The sequence below is a fragment of the Psammomys obesus genome, unplaced genomic scaffold (genome assembly GCF_907164565.1).
Source record: "Psammomys obesus unplaced genomic scaffold, mPsaObe1.curated_primary_1811, whole genome shotgun sequence".
Taxonomy (NCBI): Eukaryota; Metazoa; Chordata; class Mammalia; order Rodentia; family Muridae; genus Psammomys; species Psammomys obesus.
In genome coordinates this window covers 5,946,913-5,968,860 of record NW_026596147.1, presented here as the reverse complement: position 1 = coordinate 5,968,860, position 21,948 = coordinate 5,946,913, and the positions used below count along the sequence as shown (strand labels likewise).

Here is a 21,948-nt window from a genome sequence, read left to right as displayed (position 1 = left end):
TAATATAAATATAATTATATATGCATATATAATTATATTTATATTATTTATTATTTCATATAATGCTCCAGGATCACAATCACTTCCCATTCTGCCCAGGTCTACCCTCCCACCCTTGAACCCTTCCCTCTCAACCCCCATCTCAAAAAAAAAGGACCCATCAAGTTCAATTTGTGTTCCCCACAAACTCTTTGGAGGGTGGTCAAACTCCCAGTGGCCATCCTCTTAAAGAAAACCTTCCTCTCCTCACCCCCACCCCACCCTGCTCACCCTGCCAGAAGCCATCAACTGTGAAGAGCTATCGTTATCACAGTTCTAAAAAACTTCCTCCAATATTTAAGTATGGCCTAGGAATAGCTCATTTTCTGACCTATAGAATGCGAAACAGCATAAGTCCACGAAGAGAAATTACATTCCAGTCCCCACGTATTGTGGGATAACTCCATGCTGTTAAATCCAGGAAAGGAAACAAAACTATTTGCTTTCCAGTTAAGGCTCTCACTTAAGGGGTCAAAGAAAGAAAGAGATTTAAATATAGAATTACAAAGAGTCTTCACCTCTATCATCTGAATGATAGTTATATCTGTCTACAGATTTACATCTATATCTACCTACATAACACACTGTTATGATATCTAAGAGCAATACTAGGATGAAAGGACCTAAATCATCTCATTGATTAGTTTTCCTTAAGGCATTCAATCCAGTAAGTCCTTTTCCTCTCTCTCTGTCTCTGTCTCTCTCATATACATACATATACACCAATTCTGGACTAAAAATGTTATGGAAATATTAATGTACAGTTTACACATTTGATTAATTTAACTAATGCTGTTACTTACTTCTCCCATTCCACATCACATCCTGTAAATTCATTTATTAACTATTGCATAGAATGAATTAGTATAATTGGAAGTTACCTAATCAATATTGATTTTTAACAACTAAGTGTAAGTATTTTTCACTATTCTTTATTTAAAATGAAAATTTAAACATTCTTTTAAAAATTATGTTACATTGAATCTCTTGAGACTGTCACTGGCATTTAAGCATAGCAGATTCGTTTTGGTGTAGCACATGTGAAAAGTGGCAAATCTAAGTAGGGATTGGAAATAAAATAAACATTATATAATATATAATTATAAACTGTTTTATAATTTCATTTTTCTTTGTGATAAGATTGCTATTCAGGTTATTCCTTCATTGAAATTTCATTGTTATTTCCTTGGTAAATTGTCAGTATTGTCTTGACATTGTTGTTGTTGTTGTTCATTTATTATTTGACACAAGGTTTCTCTGTGTGGCCCTGGCTGTCCTGAAACTCACTCTGTAGACCAGGCTGGCCTCAAACTCACAGAGATCCAACTGCCTCCCAAATGCTGAGATTAAGGCATGTACCACCACCGCTCAACCTGCCTTGACATCTTAAACACTGAATTCATTGACACGTAGACATGTTATTTATGTCAGTACAGTAACAAGTACTGACCACCCTAAACAAGTCTCTGCCTGGCCGTGGGTGGCTTTGTCCTGGAAACCTGGCTAGGGAATGAAGAAAAGACAGACACACAGACACGCTCACAATACAACTGGGATCAGTGGGCTAGGTTCACTCTGATGGAGCAGCAGCAACTACAGCACAGCTTGGAACCTCAGCGCTTTCATTATGTGGAGCACAAGAGATGAGCTAGCCAGTCTCAGTAGGAGGTAGACAAGAAGTCTCAGATTACTGAGCTACCACAGGCTACATCTGAGCAGGGGTTCTAAGTTATATCCATACATGGTCCTTGGTTGGAGAAACAGTCTCAGAAAAGACCCCTGTGCTAACCAATTGGTTTCTCATGTTAAGGGGAACAGGGACTATTTCTGACAGGAACTCAATGGCAGGCTCTTTGACCTCTCCACCCCCCAAGGGAGGAGCAGTCTTGCTAGGCCACAAAGGAGGACTTTACAGCCAGTCCCTAAGATACCTGATAACACAGGGTCAGATGAAAGGAGAGGAGGTCCTCCCCAAGCAGTGGACTTGAAAAGGGGCAAGGAGAAGATGAGGGAGGGAGGGTGGGGTTGGGTGGGAACAAGGGAGCAGGCCATAGTTGGGATACAGAGTTAATAAAATTTAATTAATAATAAAAATAAGCCTCAGATTGCAGTCTGCCACGAGGAGGAAGCTGGGGATACTAGTTTTTGCATGTACCACCAACATTCACACTCAGATCAGGGGAAAGCTTTGCCCTTCAGCAGCCTCACCCTGGAGGTAGGCTTTGGTACTACCATGGCTCTGAGGCACTGGGCTCAGTGACATGACTGTGCCATGCCAAATAATGCACATTCACTCAGAATTTCACCTGCCCTTTACAGTTTCATTCAAGGCTTTCTTGGTGCTCCACAAGTCTCTGTAAATTTTGAAGGTTAAAAATGATACAGAGCATAGTAGTTAGTGATAAAAGAACTATGCCCTAAATTAACAAAATGATAACTGAAAAGTCTCAGACACTGGGTTAAGTAAATATATTCTTAAATATGATTCAAAGAAGAAATCAATATTTTTTAACTAAAGCTAATCTAATTAATATATGGCACACAAAACTTTGGAATGTAATCAAATTGGGGCTGAGATGACCTGTAAAATTTATGCATATACATTAGAAGAGAGAAAGGGTAAAAATTGATGACAATACAGCTCAAGAAGGTAAAATGCAAAGGAGCTAGAAGATAGGAAAAAAACACAGCAGTAATGAATTAAACAAGATGTAAACATAGATTAGAGAAAGTATGTCCACTCGTGTTCTGCATCCTATTTCCAAATGTCAGTGATACCAAGTTCATAGGCACATTCTGAGACTTGTAAGACTTTTTTTGTTTATGAATATATATGCAAATAAAACTGACAAAATGTTATCCATTGTGATGCATCACACTTGAAATCCCAGAATTGGCAAAGTTGGGGCAAGATGCTTGAAAGTTTAAGGCCAGGTATAGCAAGACCCTGTCGCAAAACCTCTCAAAATTGGCTACAGCAATCCGTCCAACTCATATATTAAAGAAAAATAAATAGGAGACTAGAGAGATGGCTCAGGGTTTATAAGCACTTACTGCTCTTGCATAGCCCCTCAGTTCAGTCCACAGCACCCATATTAGGTAGCTCACAACTTCCCATGATTCCAGCTTTCAGGAATCCAACATGCTTTTCTGGCTTCTGTGAGCATCTCCACACACACGTGGCATATATACATACATATAAAATTAAAAAATTAATCTTTTTTTTAAAGAAAGAAAATGAATAGACTGATTACATTGTCCTATTGTAGCAAGGTTTGGTTAATTCCAGGAACAAAAAGTTATTAAAAAAAAAAATAGATTCACTGCTTTGGTGGATGTAGACCTAAAGGAATTGAAAGCAGAAGCTCCATCAGAGATTTGTCTTCCTGCTGGCATGCAGAGTAGATGCGAGGCAGAAACGCATGGGCATTTGACGCACACTCCTCATCCATATATAGCACAAGCTGTGTGTTCATCCATGGGCTAATGCTTAAACAAAACGTAATATGACAGTATGCACATGCAATGGAATATTACTCAGCGTTTAAGAGGGGAATTCTAACACACACCTATGACATGACTGAGCTTTCACAGCATTATACCAAATGAAATTAGTCATTTACAAATAAACACATGAACGATTCCACATATATAAGTTACCCCAGAGGAACCAGTTTCAGAGAAACAGGAGACAGAAGAAAAGTGACCAGAGGTTAATGCTAATGCTCATTTAATCAGTACAGAATTTCAGTTGGAAAAGCTGGAGGAATTCTAGAATAGTGGTGGTAATTGTATGTAATACAAATATACTTAATGCCACAGCTCTATATACTAAAAAAAAAAAAAAAAGCAGAAGTGGCAAATTTTATTACACACCTGTTTTACCATAGAAAAAATATAAAATTAAAATGATTTAAGACATTGATTCATGAAGAAAACTTTAATTTAATATTTATTTTTAATAAAAATTTACCCATAACAAAATATTTTAGTGAACTCACAACTTTCCCAATGACCAAATGGTATCTTAAAACAAAAAAACATTAGGAAAGAGAAATTCAAACCAAAAATTTTCAAGAAATCTCATAAGTCTGGTGACTGAAATGTGTTCCCCTGAGGTACTGAGGGTAAGGCGAGAATCACACAACTTGGCCATCGTGAACAGGGAACAATGAGCAGATGTGAAATCTCTTTGCTACATTGACTTAGAGTCCACCCTGTATGTTCCCAGGAGTGCTGCGGCTTTCCTTCCAGTTCTGTGAAACCCTATTATGGATTTTGATTTTTCCCACAGCCTAACCAGCATGGGAAATTATGCATAACAACCAAGTCAGGGAGTCTGCCTGGGTGTCACCAGCAAGTGAACGTGTACAGAAAAGGCTGGACGTGTGCGCAATCAGGGGGCCGTGTTCTGTTTTTAGCTGAGAAAGTTTATTTAGTTTTCCTTAATTCCTTGAGAATTTCACACATTGTATTTTGCTCATATTCACCTCCTCCCTAAACTACTCCCAGATCCATCCCCCATTTAATACCCACCCAACTTTGTGTTCTTGTTGTTTTAGTTGGCCACAATGAAAACTGAAACTGTGTCATTTGTATGACAATGGACCCAACTGAAGATCATCAAATTTAGTGTAATAAGTCAGATTGAGAAATTTAAATATCACATTTTCTCAAGTTTGTGAGTTCTAGACCTTATACTGATACATGTAATTATGTATGTGTGTACACACACACACACACACACACACACACACACACAACTTCATGAAAGTTGAGGTGATGCTCTCTAGGCCCTAGAGTTTAGTGAAATGAAGGAGAATAGAAGGTGGGAAACAGAAGGCTATGAAGAATGAATATAGTCAAAATACATGATACACTTCTGTGCAAGTATCCTCACGAAACCCACCACTAGGTGCAATGAATACATGCCAATAAATGTTTTGAGGAGGTTATCTACTGCCACTTCCCATAAATATTACATAGGAGATCCCACTTGCCCCAGTAGGGAAGGTAGAAGGAGCTAAAAGTCAGGGAAAAGACAGAAATTAACTGATTGTTCATGTAAAATATGATTATGCAGATAGAAAAATTCAAAGTGATGAACACATTGATCATTTTAGGCCAATCAGCAAGGAGTCCTCAGACTGAAAATACTGCTCCTGGCATATGCTCGTAATCTCAGGACTCCAGAGGGAGAGGGCATTTGAGGCCCAAGCTCAACCTCTTCCTTTCAAATTCTTCAATGTACAAACAGTAGCCAATTTTCACCAGTACTAGAAACTACACTGAGATTATGAAAACCAATATTACAGATTAAATGATTCAAGTAGTGACCGTCTCCAAGGTAAAAATTGCACATTTAGTCATCCTTTAAAAACCAGTTCTGCTTACCAGTTCTTGACAATTACATGTTAATGTCATGATGGCTTTGTACTAAAAAACTGAATTTCTAGAGTTAGCAGATATGCTATGCTGTGAGGTAGAAATAGACCTCTGTTATCTGGAAGCTTCCAAAGTTCGATGGGAGACAACACAGAACTTGGAGAAAGAAGTCAAGTCTCCAGGTAGCTCCTGGGATACTTGCCAGGACTGAGGAAAGTCATATTCCCTACCAACACTGTTGCATTTTGGAGGCCGATCTGTAGAGAGGTTGCTCTCCGGCCTCATGGATTTCTCCAGGAGCTTCTTGAGTGCCGTGAAGTCTGTTCTTGGAATGATGTCTCTAAATGCACAGACTAAAAATACATACACTTACTGGAGAAATTAATTATATTGAAATATGGTTGGTTAAAATGGAAAACATTCAATACAGAACAGGTGTGGTTCTGAGTGACACGTTAGGTGGAAAGATTTAGAGATGAGCCCAGAACCGAATAGAAATAATCGACAAATTCATGATGAGTCGCAATGATATGACTTGTCATCACCACAGACGTTACAAATACTAATCTAGTTAACTGCTTACATTAATAATACAGGCATGTACATACCACATTTCAGTTAGGGGGCAGTGAAAAGCCAGGTGAGGTTGCTGTGGGTTTGCTGGCTACCTCAGTCCTACAAGCCTCATTTGGCAATTTTGACTACTGTGTACCTACTATCCTCTGGAGACAGTTATTGGTGGCTGTTACTGCAGTACACATTTGAGTTAGAGTTTATTCTTCCTGATGTATTTCCACTTGAGTTAATTATTTGTTTTCAGTGTTATAAAGAGAAATAGGTTATCAGGACCTCCCTGTGAGTGTGTATGCCTGCATGAAGAAATGTAAACTACTTTTATTGAGTTTCTAGAGAACAGTCCTTTAGAAAGTTCACATGCCATATGGGTTATTAGGTAGCTCTTTCTAGCAACAGAGGACTTTTAAATTTTTATGTACTTTGGCTTTTTAAAAATAAAACTTATCTGAGGCTTTAGCAAAAGAGGACTCAATGATCTTTCCTGGACTTTATACTCCTTGTTAGTAAATGTGTCCTTTTTATATAGTTATATGATTTTTACATCCCGATCGCAGCCTCCTCTCCCTCCCCTTCTCTCAATCCCTCTCTCTCACCTCACTCCCTGTCATCCTCCTATCCTCTCTTTACCCTCAGAAAAAGCTCAGAAAAAGGAAGGCCTTCCATCAACCTGTCTTGGCATATCAAGTTACAGTAGGATTAAGCACATCTTCTACTGTGGCTAGGCAAGGAAGCCCAGTTAGGGGAAAGGGAACCAAAGGTGGGCGACAGAGTCAGATTCAGCTCCTGCTCCTGCTGTTGGGAGTCCCACATGAGGACTGAGCTACACAACTCTTAATGTATGTCCATCCCATGCATGCTCTCTGGTTGGTGATTCAGGCTCTGTGGGTCTCTATGTGCCCAGGTCAGTTCATTCTGTGTTTTCTTGTGGTGTCCTTGACCTCTCTGGCCCCTTCAATCCTTCCTCCCCCTCTTCCATGGAATTCCCCACGCTGCCTCTAGTGTAAGTCTCTGCATCTGTTTCCATCATCTGCTCCGTGGATGGAGCCTCTCAGATGACAGTTATGCTAGCGCCTGTCTGGTGTCTCTGGGTCTTGTGAGTCAACTTGTAATGTTGACATGACATCATTTGAGGGGTCATCGGTCTTGGCTTTTAGTAGGTTGCAGTGTCAAAACAATGAATGAAGGAAAACAGGGCAAGCCCTTGCTGACCTGGAGGGGCTTCCCCAAGAGTATGTTTTGCTGGTCAACAGCTGAGAAAACATAGAATTGGTCCCGCAGCCTTCCCGAGACAAGCACTCGCAAATGTGATGTCACCGAGGTCACTATGTGGTTTGTGATTTTATTCCCATCTGAGGCTGTTCCCTGGACACGCTAACCTGAACGCTTCAGTTGATCTGACGTCTGAGTTCTGGCATATTTTCTGTGACATAGACATGTGTGCCCTGACTTTATCAGACTATGTAACGAGGTAAGTGCCCACCAAAATCGACAGTAATGTGTGCCCACGTTTCATCCCAGACTGTGTCACTAAGGTCTTCAAGGACACCAGCTTCCAAGGAGGTGACATAAGTACCGTTTTCACACCGAGTGCCAAGTACTGCCAACTGGTCTGCACCCATCACCCACGCTGCTTGCTCTTCACGTTCATGGCTGAGTCGTCTTCTGATGAGCCTACCAAATGGTAACTATTTCTGTTTCTCTGAGGAGGAACTAATTTCCAAGGCCAGTTATTCACCAATGCTGATTATCTACCTACAACTTCCCTCCTGTCATTTTACATAATGTGATGTTACCAGCCAGAGAATGAGTTTTCCTGCTACTGAAGTACTAACTGTTACAGGAAGGATGGGGCCTAGGCACGATTGTGAAAAGCTGGAACGCCTCTTGAGGTCTCAGTCTTACGGTCACATTTTCGCTCTTCTTCCATGTTTTGTCTTACATTTGTTTATTTGCGGCTATTGGTTAATGATAGGGCTATTATCTAGCTCTTTCTTCTAACCATTCAATTAGAAAAAAAAATGTTTACAAAGATACTTTAAAAGTATCTTTAAAACATTACAATAGTTTCCTGCTTACTCCAATGTTCTGTCACGTTTGCTTTGCCTGTGCAAAGTCACTGTTAAATACAGAAAGTGACTGAAAATATCATAGCCAGGTACTTCTAAACTCTTCAGCACGCATTTCACAACAAAGTGTAAGAAGCTGAACAAAGCTACCCTACACTATCGCATGCTTCAAATGTTATTTAGAGCTGTTAATTAAATTCTCATCGAACTTCACAGGTTCTCCATGGCTGTTCCGTCTCTTTACTCACATTTTTAAAGTCTTGGATATTCCATCCATTTCTGCCTCTATGCTAAACTCGAAAATTTAATATATAATCTTTTATGCAAAATGAAGTTGCCAATATCTTTGTTATTGCTGGACTCACAAATATTTACACAGTGTCATAAATATTACTTATGCTTCTGAAATCTAGAACGGAAATTGGCAAGCCAGGGATAATTGGACCAAATGCAAATAGAATATTCTGTATTTCTAACACCATTTAAAAATGTAACCATGTAGGGGCTAGAGGAATCACCTGTTACTCTTTAAAGACCTAAGGTTTGTTCCCGGAACAAGGCAGGCCAGTGCCTTTAAAATGTAGCTATGTAAGAATAGAAAAGCATTTCTAGCTCATGGACAACACAAAAACAAGTAGATTTTTAACAACATTTTAGCAATAGGCCGGAGTCCACCCATTCTTGTTCATGTCCTGTTGGAGAGGAGGGTCATATGTGTTCTTTTAGATGTAGGAATGTTGAAATAGGAAGCAAAGTCAGAATCTTGCTAAGTAAACATTTGTTTTGGCATGAGACCTAGTCATTTGTTTCCTTCTCTTCGACCTTAGGGTCCACTCTTTGAAAACATGAATTCCTGCTGAGTAATGTTATTCATTTGTTTTTTTTAAAGAACAGGTTTGCTTGTGTCCTGAAGGACAGTGTCACAGAAACATTGCCAATGGTAAATATGACAGGAGCAGTTTCTGGTTATTCCTTCAAGCAATGCCTTCAACAATTAAGTGGTAAGATTTCTTATCAAACACAACAAATACTAGCCATTACAACACATACATGGAATTGTTCCAGATACAGTTTTGTGACTTTAAAATAAAAGTGTCATCTAGAATTAAGCTTCTCCACTAAAAAACTATTTCTTTTTTTTTTTAATTTTATTTTTCTTTTTAGTTACATTTTGTTAACTCTGTGTCCCCGCTGTATCCCGCTCCCTCATTCCTTCCCCAACCCCACACTCCCTCCCTGGTCTCCTCCTTGCCCCTTTCCAAGTCCACTGATAGGGAAGGACCTCCTCCCCTTTCATTTGACCCTGTTTTATCAGGTATCTTCAGGGCTGGCTGTAGAGTCCTCCTCTGTGACCTAACAGGACTGCTCCTCCCCTGGGGAGGGGGGAGTCAAGGAGCCTGACCTTGAGATCCTATTAGAAATAGTCTTGTTCCCCTTACTTTGGAAAACTACTTGGTTACTGAGTTACCACGGGCCACATCCAAGCAGAAGTTCTAGGTTATATCCATAGATGGTCCTTGGTTGAGTGTAAGAACTATTTCTTATATAGAGTAGAAGTATGCTTTCCTCTCCCTCATAAGCATACTCTTACTCATTAACATTTTTAACCTCCTAAAAGCATGTCACCACTTCAACTCTCAGTACTTTTTATTTACTTTTTCCTTCCCAAACTAAAATTGTACATGAAAGCCCTTGTTATAGATACTAATTCAAATGAAAAGGGAGAAAATGCAGACTGAAGTGTCACATGGCTTATGATTAATGACTGAATTAATTAATCAGTTCAGTTTAGGCACTAGATTGGAAAGTCAAAATGAAAATTTACAAGCTTTTTTAAAAAATGATTTATTTATGTATTTTATGTGCAATGGTGTTTTGCCTGCATGTATCTATGTGAGAGTGTCAGATCTCCTGGAACTAGAGTTACAGACAGCTGTGAGCTGCCTTGTTAGTGCTGGGAATTGAACCCAGGTTCGTTGGAAGAACAACCAGTGCTCTTTTTTCCCATTTATTTATTTATTTATTTATTTATTTATTTATTTATTTATTTACTTACTTACTTACTTACTTACTTACTTACTTACTTACTTACTTACTTACTTACTTACTTATTCATTACAATTTATTCACTATGTATCCCAGGTATAACCCCCTTCCTGATTCCCTGCCAATCCCAATCCCCTCTCTCCCTCTTCTCCTCTCATATCCTTCCCCAAGTCCACTGATAGGGGAGGTCTTCATCCCCTTCCATCTGACCCTAGCCTATCAGGTTTCATCAGGACTGGCTGCATTGTCTTCCATTGTGGTCCATTGTGGTCTGGTAAGGCTCTTCCCACCTCAGGGGGATCAAAGAGCCAGCCACTGAGTTCATGTCAAAGACAGCCCCTGTTCCCCTTACTAGAACACCCACTTGGAGACTGAGCTGCTATGGGCTATATCTTTGCGGGGATTCTAGGTTATCTCAAGCATGGTCCTTGGTTGGAGTATTATCTCTGAAAAGACACCTTTGCCCAGATTTTTTGGTTCTGTTGCTCTCCTTGTGGAACTCCTGTCCCTTCCAGGTCTTTCATCTCCCCCTTCTTCATGCACTCTGCCCAAAGTTTGTCTGTGAGTCTCAGCATCTGCTTTAATACCCTGTTGGGTAGAGTCTGTACCCCATTTTTTAATTGGATTACTTGACTTGTTGATGTTTAACTTCTTAAGTTCTTTATATATTCTGGATATTAGCCCTCTGTCAGATAAAGGGTTGGTGAAGATCCCTTCCCAATCTGTGGGATCTCATTTTGTTCTGATGACAGTGTTCTTTGCTTTACAGAAGCTTTTCAGTTTCATGAGGTCCCATTTACTGATTGTTGACCTTAGAGCCTGTGCTGTTGGTGTTCTGTTCAGGAAGTTATCTCCTGTGCCAATGAGTTCAAGGCTCTTCCACACTTTTTTGTCTAAGAGATTTAGTGTGTCTGGTTTTATGTTGAGGTCTTTGATTCACTTGGACTTTAGTTTTGTGCAGGGTGATAAATATGGTTCTATTTGCATTTTTCTACATGTAGACATCCAGTTAGACCAGCACCATTTGTTGAAGATGCTGTCTTTTTTCCATTGTATGGTTTTGGCTTCTTCGTCAAAAATCAAGTATCCATAAGTGTGTGGGTTTATTTCTGGGTCTTCTATTTGATTCCATTGAGCCACTATTCTCTTTCTATGCCACCATGCAGTTTTTATTACTATTGCTCTGTAGTACAGCTTGAGATCAGGTGTGGAGATACCTCCAGATAATCTGTTGTTGTACAGGATTGTTTTAGCAATTCAGAGTATTTTGTTTTTCCATATGAAATTGAGAATTGTTCTTTCAAGTTCTGTAAAGAATTGTGTTGGTATTTTGACGGGAATTACATTAAATCTGTACATTGCTTTTGGCAGGATGGCCATTTTCACTGTTAATCCTACCAATCCATGAGCATGGGATATCTTTCCATCTTCTGATATCTTCTTCAATTTCTTTCTTAAGAGACTTGAAGTTTTTTCCAAACAGGTCTTTCACTTGCTTAGTTAGTTAGAGTTATAGCAAGGAACTTTATGTTACTTGTGGCTACTGTGAAAGGTGTAGATTCCTTAATTTCTTTCTTAGCCCTTTTGTTTCTCTTATACAGGAGGGCTACTGATTTTTTTTTAGTTAATTTTGTATTCAGCCACTTTGCTGAAGGTATTTATCAGCTGAAGGAGTTCCCTGATTGAACTTTTGGGGTCACTTATGTATACTATCCTATCGTCAGTGAATAGTGATACTTTGACTTCTTCCTTTCTGATTTGTATCTCCTTGATCTCCTTTAGTTGTCTTATTGCTCTAGCAAGGACTTCAAGAACAATGTTGAAGAGATATGGAGAGAGCGGGCAGCCTTGCCTTGTCCGTGGTTTCATTGGGATTTATTTAAGTTTCTCTCCATTTAGTTTGATGTTGGCTATAGGCTTGCTGTATATTGCCTTTACTATGTTTAGGTATGTACCTTGTATCCTTGATCTTTCCTAGACTTTAAATATGAAAGGGTGTTGGATTTTGTCAAATGCTTTTTTGGCATCTAAGGAGATGATAATATGGGTTCTCTCTTTCAGTTTGTTTATATGGTGGATTACATTGATGGATTTCCATGTATTGAACCACCCCTGCATGCCTAGGATGAAGCCTACTTGGTCATGGTGGATATCTTTTATGTGTTCTTAGATTCTGTTTGCAAGGATTTTATTGAGTATTTTTGCTCAATATAAGAGAGATAGGTCTGAAATTCTCTTTCTTTGTTGAGTCTTTGTGAGGTTTAGGTACCAAGGTGACTGTGGCTTCATAGAATGAGTTTGGTAATGTTCCTTCTGTTTCTATTTTGTGGAATAGTTTGAAGAGAATTGGAGTTAGCTCTTCTTTGAAGGCCTAGTAGAATTCTGCGCTGAATCCATCTGGCCCTGGGCTTTTTTTTTTTTTTTTTTTTTTTTTTTTGAAGAGAGACTATTTCCTTGGGGGATATAGGACTATATAATCTATTTACCTGATCCTAATACCCCTTGGTGGAAGCGGGAATTACAGGAATTACGTTGAGTGAAACAAAACAAAGAACTTCCATGGGAAAGTGGGTAAGAAACGGAAAGTCTAAGTCAAGAGGGCCCATTGCTGAGACAGCAATAGAGTAGCTGTCCTTGGATCCTGGTGGTGACCGTATTTTCCACCTTCATTTTTAGCTTGCAGCAAAGATGTGTATGTGGACCTAGACATGAAGGGCATGAACTATAACAGTTCTCTTGTGAGGAACGCTCGGGAATGCCAAGAGAGGTGCACGAATGACGTCCATTGTCATTTCTTCACCTATGCAACAGGACATTTTCCCAGTGTGGAGCATCGGTGAGTGAGCTCGTGTCAAGTCCCAGGGTATAGGAGTGACAGGGGAAAGAAAACCCTTGGTTCATTAGTTATTTTCATCAACTTGAAGCCTAAATTTTTTAACCCCTTGAATACATTTGCATACTATTTGCATAATAGAAATCATTGTTCTGTCATGAAAATTCCCTTGAATGTCGTCTAATTAGCATGCATTTAATCTGTAATGAAGATTTTGAGTTTCGGGGCCGAAAGATGGCTCAGTGTTTAAATGCATTGGCTCTGCAAACATGAGGACTTTATGTTTGGATCCTAGCACCCACATAAAAGCCAGCTGTGGCTGTGCATGACTTTAACCTCAGTGCTTGGGGCACGGGAATATGGTGAGGGGAACAGGAGGCTCGCTGTGGCTCACTGGTCAGCTCTAGGTTTAACGAGAGACCCTGACTCAAGGGAATAAGGCAGAGAGTGATAGAGCAGGGTTCCCAAAAGTCCTTCTCGGGACTTCCTATTCACACTTGCGTATCCACATAGCACACACACACACACACACATCATGTGCGATACACAGAGTGCAGACTAACAGATTCTGGGGCTCGATGACCTCTTTCATCACAGCCAGGTTTTACACGCTGTTATAAAGCTTACCCTATATATGCTTACCCTGTATCCTAACTTCAAAAGCACTACATTTTTCCATTTGTAGTTTTGAGAGCACTGCAACTGGTTTGGTTGGCAGTGCTCTTCACAGTCTAACAAATGTTATGCTCCTGATGTAAAGGAGGAGAACTGAAAATTTGGCTCTCTGTCTAGCTAACTCTATGGTTCTGTTCCTTAGATGAAATAATCTAAGATGAAATAATCGAAGCCCATACACAGCGTTATATCCTGCTTCATGTGGGTTTTTGAAATCTTCAAGGAAGAAACCTATATAATAATAATAATAATAATAATAATAATAATAATAATAATGATAAAAGTTATCTGTACACTAATGACTAAATCTACAGTTTTCAGATTTAAAGTTTTATTAGAAAAGTGTATGATTTGTTCTTTTTAAATCATTTTATTCTTATGTGTGTGTGCTTGTGTGTTTGTGTATGTGTGTTGCATGTGTGTGTGTCTGTGTACAGATCACTGTAGAGGACTGAACAGCCACCTCTCCATCTTCCAAGACTCAGTTTAGACTTAGAAATCTTTGACATGATCCAGGTTCGTGTAGTAAACTACAGTTGTCTGATAGTTGGACTTTAACATTGACCATTCATATTCTGCTTTCAGCAATTTAAAAAAAGAAATTAATGTGAAGTAAAGCATTAAAATGTATTTAAAAATCAGTCATTAAAAAAGATGGAAAGTAGCCTTCCATGTCTCTCTTTACCTCACCTCAGAGGACAATTTTTATGTCTTGGACTTAACAGAATGTGAACTGCAAGCCAGGAAAACGTTTTTTTTACTGTGTATAAAAAGGGCTAAAGTTAGCCCATTCACGCTCCACTTGTCACAACATCAGGTTTCTCCTGCTGTCTGTTCACCGATGCCATAATATTGTTCCTGAGTCAGCAGGGCCACCCAGTGGTTAGAGGAGCTGCCAGGATCCCAGCAGCCAACTAGCCCTGTGGTGAACGGGTGAATACTCTCCTGGGAAATTCCTTTAGTCTGACATTCATTTCCTCCCTGACTATGAAAATTTCTTATCCTCTCGTGCTTCTTATATTATATACTTGCAAAGAATAATATTTTTCTATTTTTGTTTTTATTCAGTAAGATGTGTCTTTTGAAGTACAGCCAAACGGGGACACCCACCAGAATAACAAAACTCAATTATGTGGTATCTGGATTTTCACTGAAGTCCTGTGGACTTTCTAACTTGGGTGGGTATTGTTCTCTCAGAGGGATAGTGTAAAGCTGAAGGTGAGTCCTATAGCTCTCACTTTAAAATCAGCTGATGCTCACTGATGAAATGGACCCAGTGGTCTTTCCACTGACTTCGTTTTTTAATATAATTTACAAACACTGTCTGGAATGTCTGTGATGTTGGGGCCAGGGCTTTTAACACAGTTTTTTTTTTTTTGATTGTTTGTTTGTTTGTTTCTGTTGTACAGCTTGCATTAGGGACATTTTCCCTGACACAGTGCTTGCAGACCTTAACATCGACAGCGTGTTGGCGCCCGATGCCTTTGCTTGCCGCCGCATTTGTACTCATCACCCTGGTTGTTTGTTTTTTACATTCTTTTCCCAAGGATGGCCAAAAGAATCTCAGAGGTGAGAGGTTACCATGAGGGGTGATTTGTTCTCCTCTAAAACCAGGCAGTAAAAAAGTGTTACCCAGTCAAGAGAGGCGACATCTAAGTAGCAGGACAGTTCTGGACTCTTTGGCTTAGGCTAAAACTGTTGGAAGGAACAGGATCAAGAGGGAAGGCTCTGGGAACGCCCACAGTAGTCAGTTTCCAAAAGTGCTTTGGAAAGTTCTCAGTGACATACAGTTTATGGAATGTGACTCTGAGGTTCAAAAGGGGTGGTGGGGACGTGGTCGCTCTTAAAAGCCAACGCGCGTCAACCTTGCTTTCCATACACACTGCAACACGTGTTCTTTCTCTTTGACCCGTTTCACATACCTGTTCCTACACCTCCTTTTGCCCGCTAGGCATCTTTGCCTCCTTAAAACCTCTGAGAGTGGGTTACCGAGCACGCGCATTCCGAAGAGCCACGCCCTTTCCGGCTTCAGCCTTCAGCATTGCCGGCACAGCACGCCAGGTAAACTGAGAGAGCCTCCCTTCTCCTCGAGATCAACAGTCCCGAAGAGACAGGTGGCTGGAAAGGCCACACCCTTCAAACCCGGCCTGTGCTCTGTTGTCTAGTATTCTGTCACCCGTCATTTTACAACGACACCGACTTCTTGGGAGAAGAATTGGACATCATTGATGTGAAAGGCAAAGAAACCTGCCAGAAACTCTGCACTGACACTGTGCGCTGCCAGTTCTTTACCTATTATCCACCTCGAGGATCTTGCAATGAAAGGAAGTAAGACAGGGGTCAGGGGGTTTGCTTGGAGGATCTCCTTGCAGGACGCATTATATATATATATGTTTTCTACTCACTGTTTCATTTTCAACCATAGGGGCAGATGTTACTTAAAACTTTCTTCAAATGGATCTCCAACTAGAATACTCCATGGGAGGGGAGGCATCTCTGGATACACATTGAGGTTGTGCAAAATGGATAATGGTGAGTACTTAAAAAAATACAACTGAAAGAAGATATTCGACTGAATGTATCAACACAACCAGAAAGGGGTGGAAACAGGAACACATAATCCCAGCACACAGGAAGCTGAGGCAGGAGGATCAGAAATCTGAGGCCAGGTTGGATTAAACAGCAAGATCCTGTATCAAAAATGACAAGAAAAATGGATGCAGACGAGAGATAATTTGTAGGTTAACACATTTTGAAACTTTCTATTATTCTGCTTTTTTTTTTTTGCCCATCCTCCCTACATTTTAAGCATATGAATCGATTCTTCATTAAATCCCACATGAACTGATAAATTGAGTATGTGTTAGGTAATTTTTAGTCATTTCAAGGAGCATTTCCTGAAGAGCCAGAGCCTGAGGGCTGATTTTTGTTTTCAAGATCAAATAATGTTTGTTTTGTTTTGTTTTCATTCTCAGTGAGTAAGCTACCAACAAGTGTATTAATTAACTTATTAATTTTCTTCTCACCTGATATTTCAACAAAACATAAATAATAATTGCATATAATAGATAATGACCAATATTTCGATGCCCTGTAAATTGTGATGTAACTGAGATTTCATGATGGAAATGTGATGCTAATCACTCCTCGTGACAGTTTTAGAAGTTTTAGAACCTCGGTGTCGGATCCCTTGCTGTTCTAGAAGGTGACTCAATCCTTTAAGTTCTCAAGACCTGATTTATAGCACATCCAGATGTTTTATCCCAACAGCCCTAATGCCCTAGCCAGACAGCATGCCTCCCGAGACTACAGAGGTTTGACGGCAATCTCTGGGTGACCGTGTCTCTCAAGAAAGTTAATTAAATTGTAGTTCGTATACTCTGCTTTCCTCATGGTAAAACGACCTAATTAGAAAGAGCATTCAAAACAAGTGTTGTCTTAATTCTACTCCTTAGCGGTAGATGGGACAATTAGAAAATACTGTTGAGGGGTATGGGTATGGCATGCTTGAAAAAGTGGGATCCAGGATTGACACCTTGATCAAGATTGCACTTCTCACCTTTCTGCCATCACTATGTTCTTCTCTGTGGACTTTATAGACTCTGCCCTGTGGAGGTGACAGAACAGATCAGTTGTAGATTGGTAGCTAGAGGAGACAATTAAACCTTGCGTCCAGCTGCTGGTCTCTAATGTACCTAGACTTTCTAAAGACACCTACCAACGCCACTAAAGGAAGTGTTTCCTAACACCCAATGCAATGTTGAGCAATATATATATATATATGTTCTGTTGAAACAAATGGAACAGATATAAAGATGTAACTCTTACTGAAGGTCTTCATGGAATGACCAATATTGTGTCCCAGCCGCTGCTCACTCATTAGCAGTCTAAATGTTACCTTCTTGCTTCCAGGCTGAAAGGTTTCCAAGAGGTTTCTCAAGTAGCAGAAGTAGCCAGCTGTGACAAAGAAGCCGTAGGCAACCACTCACCACATTCTTCCTGTTGCAGTGTGCACAACCAAAATCAAGCCCAGGATTGTCGGAGGAACAGCGTCTGCTCACGGTGACTGGCCGTGGCAGGTGACTCTGCACATCACCTCGCCCACCCAGGGACACCTGTGTGGAGGCTCCATCATTGGAAACCAGTGGATACTGACGGCTGCTCACTGTTTCTCTGGGTTAGTCCTGGCTGTTGCCCGTGGGTCGCCATCATCACACATTGGGGGAAATCGGGGACTATGATAATAGTACACAGACACTTTGAAAATGTAAATGACCCCTTTTACTAAATTAATCCTACACAGAAGAGACAATCGTTTATCAGCTGGCAGCATTAGTTTGCACACCGTTCTGCCTCTTCACTCAAATGCAAATAATAGCCGATGCTGGTTCTTGGCCCGAGTGCACAGGGCCAGGATGAAGCTTATAATTTTCTACTCTTGGAATCATGTTTTCCTTACTCTTTCTTGCTCTGCCTCCAAATACATAGAGTTCAGTACACACCCTCATTGGCCAAACGTAAACATTTTAGCTGGGGAAGTGTGTATTCCAAGGAAATTTGGTTGAGCAAAATTTCCTCTATGCTGCTTTCAGCTCCTCTCAGTTGTTTCTGAACAGAAATTTGCTCGTTTGTTAGGTTTTTGCTGTTGTTGATGATGCTGTTCTTTTTTTTTTTTTTTTTTTGCATACATGCATGCCAGAAAGTCCATGTGATTTTTTTTTCTGTCAACGACAAGGTTGAGACTAAAACTCAACTCTTCCTGAGCTTGTGGATTTGATAGAGAATAGAAAGATATAAAGTAAATATTACTCCAGTGTTTTCTTTGTAGAGGAAATATGCGACTAAGTTTTTGAGAATAAAATCACTTTTTTTTTTACACCCAAAGGTTGAAATGGTTTCAGAGCATAAATAATTACGAAACACAAATATTTGGGAGTTGTCTAGTAATTTATTTTTTTTTCCTTTCACTGTGTCGTTTGTTCCTTAGAGTAGAGACATCTAAAAATCTGCGCGTCTATGGTGGCATTGTAAATCAATCTGAAATAAATGAAGATACTGCTTTCTTCAGGGTTCAAGAAATAATAATTCATGACCAATACAAGACAGCAGAAAGTGGGTATGACATCGCTCTGTTGAAACTGGAATCGGTCATGAATTACACAGGTATGTAGAATTTGAGGTGGAAAGTGACCTATCAAGGTGACCTAGATAAAATGTTCACATTAGAAGAGTCATGGTCTCATCTGTCAGGTCCATGTAACAGCAAGACAAGGAACAGTCAAAGAAGATGACCTCACTCTGTTGAGACCGAGGGTCTTGCCTTAGAATACCAGATCATACCCTGAAAGTGCACGAGAGACTTGGTTTCAGACTTTTTCAGATCTATAGAATGACATCATTTTATAAAATACAGAAGTAGTAAGAACAATGTAGATTGACATTTTGTTCTAGGGACAAAGGGCCTGGCAACATGATTAAGTGTTTACAGAATATTAAAACTTGTCAAAATGAAAGTTGGTGTAAAGAGGCCTGTCTTATTTTTCTCTAGTTTCTTCCACTTGGGGTGTTCTCTAGACAAAACTGAACACAAGGCATGAAAATATATGAGAAAAAGATAACATGAATATCATATAGAGAAAGCAGGGATAATGTCAAGTGAAATAACAGTCCTTTCTGGGGGAAAATGATTGGTTTTGCTTCTGTGTTTACCTTCCGTCACTATGACAAAGTACCTGATGTAGGCCCCTTGTCGAGAAGAAAGGTAATCTGGGCTCTCATGATGTCAGAAGCTTCAGCGTGTGGTTAGGGGCTCCATGCTTTGAAGTCCATTGTGAGGAATGTACAGAGGAGCAAACTACTTACCTCACGGATGCTGGGAAGCAAAAAGAAAGGTGTTGGGGTCCTCATATCCCTTTTATAAGGGCATGCCCTCAATGACTCAATTTCCTTCCTTAGGCCCCACTTTCCACCATCTCCAGGCAGACTAAAATCCAAACCTCTTCTGATGACTAAACTATGACTTTTCAAAATTAGATTTTCAGCGGCCAATATGTCTGCCTTCCAAAGGAGATAGAAACGTAGTATACACAGAATGCTGGGTGACTGGATGGGGATACACAGGATCGAGAGGTAAGGAACGATGTGTCTAGCTCTGCTTCATCCTGAAGTCTCTGTTTTCTATCTAGTCACGTAGCGCTACTTAATTACTGGGAGATTAATAACAGAGACCAATACCTCCGATCAGAAATGTTAAATATGATTAAGCCTCTCTAAAGACTGTTTTAACTGAAGACTTTTAATATGAGACCTAACACTCTGTACAAAAGTTCTAGCTTGGTTTCTAGTTATTTTTGTCTGAGAAGAAATTCTCTGTTAGTGTCACAATTAATTTTGAACTAAATAACACTAATAAAAGTATATACACAATAGTGGAAATAATGTCTTCTTTATACTTCGTAGTTATAAAGAAGACCTATGAATTAAGCTTAGTAATTTTTCCTTCTCTGTTTTTATATGCAGTTTTGCCTTTTATATATAATTGAATACACCCATATAATTATTATTTCACTAAAACACTAATGTGACCTTTCTCAGATGAAATACAAAGTACTCTCCAGAAAGCCAAGGTACCATTGATTTCAAATGAAGAATGTCAGACAAGATACAGAAGGCATAAAATAACCAACAAGATGATCTGTGCAGGATACAAAGAAGGGGGGAAGGATGCATGCAAGGTGAGAACATCTCAACCAATCAGTTATACCAGATTGGAGGGAGTGTTTGATGCCTTTTTACAGCATCCAGCACTCCCATCCAGCGCTGTCCTAGTTTGCTTTCTGTTGCTGTGATGAAAACACTGAGCAAACACAACTTAGGGAAGGAAAGGGTTTCTTTAGCCTATAGGTTACTATAGGTTATTTATTAGGTTACAGGTTATGAATAATGTCAACTGAAATAACAGTCCTTCATGGGGAAAAATGATTGGTCTTGCTTCTGTGTTGGCCAGCCTTTTGTCACTATGACAAGACACTTGATGTAGACACCTTGTCAAGAGGAAAGGTAATCTGGGCTTTCGTGATGTCAGAGGCTTCAGCCTGTGGTTAGGGGGCTCCACTGCTTTAGAGCCCTTGGTGAGGAATGTGCAGAGGGGCAAGGTGATAAGGGGAGGTCAAGGTAGGAAACATGAGGCAGGAACTTCAGCAGAGATCTTGGAGGAATGCCACTTACTGGAATGCTTTTAGACTCATTCAGCCACTTAAGTTATTTATCAATTAGGAATCAAGAAAATTCCCTACTGACATGCCCACAAGCTCTGGTGGTGGGGTTTGCCCACTGGCCAGCCTGATGGTGGCAGTTTTCCCACAAGCCAGGCTTATAGTGGTAGTTTCTTAGCTGGAGTTTCCTGTTGGCAGGTGCGCAAACTTGATGACTCAGATGAGTTGTCACAAGCCATCACAAGCAGGACACATGATGGTTTTGTTTTAGGTGAACAAAGCCTAAAGTAGAAAAGCTGGGTAAAGGTAAGCAATCTTTTGTTCAGAACTTTTGAGAAAGGACCAGAATTTTAGGTGAAGTTGCTGTGAATGATGCTTATTTAATACAGGAAGTGCCTGAAGCGATCCATGCCTGTTGCCCTTCCTCCCCTTCCACAGGGCGACTCTGGAGGGCCCCTGGCCTGCAAACACAGTGGGGTCTGGTACTTGGTGGGCATTACAAGCTGGGGCGAAGGCTGTGCTCAAAAGGAGAGGCCAGGCGTCTACACCAACGTGGCCAAGTACGTGGACTGGATTTTGGAGAAAACTCAAACGGTGTGAAAGAGTTCAATAGGTATCACTCAATAGCTATTGGCCCTGGAAGACTGTTCCGTAGAGAAGGCCCTGATGTCACTGAAGAAGATAGTGGGATGCGCTGTCCTCAACTGTAACAAAGAAGGGGCTCCATGTATGTAAGAAAATACAGGAAAAAAATAAACCCTATCATTTTCTGTGGGAATCATAGAATGTTACTCATGGAGATATTTTTTAAATAAAAATATAGCAGATATACCAGGGAAGTATCAAATAATGGTGCTGTTTGTCTTATTAGTCTCTGTGACAAAAACCCGAAGCAGTTCATGGCAGCAAATACTTCTTTTGTCCACCGTTCTGGAGGGTTCAGTCCGTGATCTGGTTGCCTGGTTCCATTGCTGCAACCGGGGTGAACAGCAGTTTGGCATCAGGAGCCTGTGGAGGAGGAGTTTGCTCACCTCATGGAAGCCAGAACATGCTGTCAACCGTTTCCTTCTTCCGGGGTCACCCCACTCCCTAAATTCCCTCTCCTTCCCAGACA

The 21,948-nt window shown here is 40.2% G+C and overlaps 1 protein-coding gene across 2 annotated transcripts; it reads left to right on the top strand.

Moving 5' to 3' along the window:
* Positions 1 to 7,488: 7,488 nt before the first annotated feature.
* Positions 7,489 to 21,684, top strand: F11 (coagulation factor XI). 2 transcript variants are annotated; one of them, XM_055593676.1, is made up of 13 exons: positions 7,489 to 7,681; positions 8,961 to 9,067; positions 12,789 to 12,948; positions 14,689 to 14,798; positions 15,030 to 15,189; positions 15,572 to 15,681; positions 15,786 to 15,948; positions 16,046 to 16,152; positions 17,629 to 17,797; positions 18,608 to 18,783; positions 19,654 to 19,749; positions 20,215 to 20,354; positions 21,273 to 21,684. In XM_055593676.1, the coding sequence occupies exons 1-13, from the start codon at positions 7,647 to 7,649 to the stop codon at positions 21,432 to 21,434; spliced, it is 1,695 nt and encodes a 564-aa protein (XP_055449651.1). In that variant the 5' UTR covers positions 7,489 to 7,646; the 3' UTR covers positions 21,435 to 21,684. The 2 variants fall into 2 exon arrangements, with proteins under 2 accessions (XP_055449651.1, XP_055449650.1); XM_055593675.1 differs by having other exon boundaries at positions 7,602 to 7,681; positions 8,956 to 9,067.
* The last annotated feature ends 264 nt before the right edge of the window (positions 21,685 to 21,948 follow it).

What these genes read in the sequence shown, in the direction of transcription:
- F11 (XM_055593676.1), top strand. Translation starts at nt 7,647, where the DNA reads ATGGCTGAGTCGTCTTCTGATGAGCCTACCAAATG. An exon ending in ATGCCTTCAACAATTAAGTG is followed by an intron (nt 9,068 to 12,788) that starts GTAAGATTTCTT and finishes CTTCATTTTTAG; the next exon opens with CTTGCAGCAAAGATGTGTAT. An exon ending in TTGCCGGCACAGCACGCCAG is followed by an intron (nt 15,682 to 15,785) that starts GTAAACTGAGAG and finishes TCTGTTGTCTAG; the next exon opens with TATTCTGTCACCCGTCATTT.